General features: G+C 29.8%; 1 protein-coding gene across 1 annotated transcript in view; it reads left to right on the top strand.

Annotated features, from left to right (window-relative positions):
• The window catches only part of kif1ca (kinesin family member 1C, a), a 70,315-nt gene that overhangs the window by 45,787 nt on the left and 22,028 nt on the right, over positions 1–2,500 (top strand). The window contains exon 13 of the mRNA XM_082964612.1: positions 125–285. Within this exon, the coding sequence (XP_082820738.1) occupies positions 125–285 (161 nt within the window). The remainder of the gene's footprint in view (positions 1–124; positions 286–2,500) is intronic.

The raw sequence follows: 2,500 nt of genomic DNA, 5'->3' as shown, positions 1-2,500 counted from the left end.
TACTAGTTTACTGGACTAGACTTCCTCTAGTCTACTAGTTTACTGGACTAGACTTCCTCTAGTCTACTAGTTTACTGGACTAGACTTCCTCGTCTACGTCTGGACTAGCTTCCTCAGTCTCTAGCTGGCTGCTCCCGTCTCGACTGGCTGCTCCCGCCGCGGCTGCTCCTCGCACTGCGGCTGCTCGTCTGTCTACGGACGACTGGCAGAGAGACTGGGCATTGCTGAGCTGAACGAGACATGGGAAGAGAAACTGAGGAAGACTGAATCTATACGACATGAGAGGTGAGAGAGGGGGAGAGTGAAGGCTAGAGAGGTGGAGAGGGAGACTGAATCTATATAACATGAGAGGTGAGAGAGGGGGAGAGGGAGACTGAATCTATACGACATGAGAGGTCAGAGAGGGGGAGAGTGAAGGCTAGAGAGGGAGAAAACAGAGTGAGTACAGTTGCTTAAGGTTACCAACCACACAAAAACACAAACATAACCCTAAAAAATCCTAACCCATGGTCCCGGGTAAAATAGCAGGACGGAAATCTGCCGGCAGTTTGTGACTTACTGTATTGTATTATAGATGTTGTATTATAGATGTTGTATTGTATTATAGATGTTGTATTATAGATGTTGTGTTGTATTGTATTATAGATGTTGTATTGTATTGTATTCTAGATGTTGTATTATAGATGTTGTATTGTATTATAGATGTTGTATTGTATTATAAATGTTGTATTATAGATGTTGTATTGTATTATAAATGTTGTATTATAGATGTTGTATTGTGTTGTATTCTAGATGTTGTATTATAGATGTTGTGTTGTATTCTAGATGTTGTATTCTAGATGTTGTATTATAGATGTTGTATTGTATTATCGATGTTGTATTCTAGATGTTGTATTGTATTATAGATGTTGTATTATAGATGTTGTATTGTATTATAGATGTTGTATTCTAGATGTTGTATTGTATTATAGATGTTGTATTCTAGATGTTGTATTATATTATAGATGTTGTATTCTAGATGTTGTATTGTATTATCGATGTTGTATTCTAGATGTTGTATTGTATTATAGATGTTGTATTATAGATGTTGTATTGTATTATAGATGTTGTATTCTAGATGTTGTATTGTATTATAGATGTTGTATTATAGATGTTGTATTGTATTATAGATGTTGTCTTGTATTATAGATGTTGTGTTGTATTATAGATGTTGTATTATAGATGTTGTATTGTATTATCGATGTTGTATTCTAGATGTTGTATTGTATTATAGATGTTGTATTATAGATGTTGTATTGTATTATAGATGTTGTATTATAGATGTTGTATTATAGATGTTGTATTGTATTATAGATGTTCTGTTGTATTATAGATGTTGTATTGTATTATAGATGTTGTATTATAGATGTTGTATTGTATTATAGATGTTCTGTTGTATTATAGATGTTGTATTGTATTATAGATGTTGTATTATAGATGTTGTGTTGTATTATAGATGTTGTATTGTATTATAAATGTTGTATTGTATTATAAATGTTGTATTATAGATGTTGTTTTTATGTTCCCCTCCTCCCCCAGAGAGTATTATAGATGTTGTATTGTATTATAGATGTTGTATTGTATTCTAGATGTTGTATTGTATTATCTATGTTGTATTATAGATGTTGTATTGTATTATAGATGTTGTATTGTATTATAGATGTTGTATTGTATTATAGATGTTGTATTGTATTATAGATGTTGTATTGTATTATCGATGTTGTATTATATTATAGATGTTGCATTCTAGATGTTGTGTTGTATTATAGATGTTGTATTATAGATGTTGTGTTGTATTATAGATGTTGTATTATAGATGTTGTATTATATTATAGATGTTGTATTGTATTATAGATGTTGTATTGTATTCTAGATGTTGTATTCTAGATGTTGTATTCTAGATGTTGTATTGTATTCTAGATGTTGTATTCTAGATGTTGTATTGTATTCTAGATGTTGTATTATAGATGTTGTGTTGTATTATAGAAGTTGTATTGTATTATAGATGTTGTGTTGTATTCTAGATGTTGTATTATAGATGTTGTGTTGTATTATAGATGTTGTATTATAGATGTTGTATTATAGATGTTGTGTTGTATTATAGATGTTGTATTATAGATGTTGTATTGTATTATAGATGTTGTATTCTAGATGTTGTATTGTATTCTAGATGTTGTATTGTATTCTAGATGTTGTATTGTATTATAGATGTTGTATTCTAGATGTTGTATAATAGATGTTGTATTGTATTATAGATGTTGTATTATAGATGTTGTGTTGTATTCTAGATGTTGTATTGTATTATAGATGTTGTGTTGTATTATAGATGTTGTATTATAGATGTTGTGTTATATTATAGATGTTGTATTCTAGATGTTGTATTATAGATGTTGTATTGTATTATAGATGTTGTATTCTAGATGTTGTGTTGTATTATAGATGTTGTATTATAGATGTTGTA

Source organism: Salmo salar, chromosome 18 (genome assembly GCF_965601325.2).
Source record: "Salmo salar chromosome 18, fSalSal1, whole genome shotgun sequence".
In the NCBI taxonomy this organism is placed as follows: domain Eukaryota; kingdom Metazoa; phylum Chordata; class Actinopteri; order Salmoniformes; family Salmonidae; genus Salmo; species Salmo salar.
This window is presented reverse-complemented; position numbering and strand designations above follow the sequence as displayed.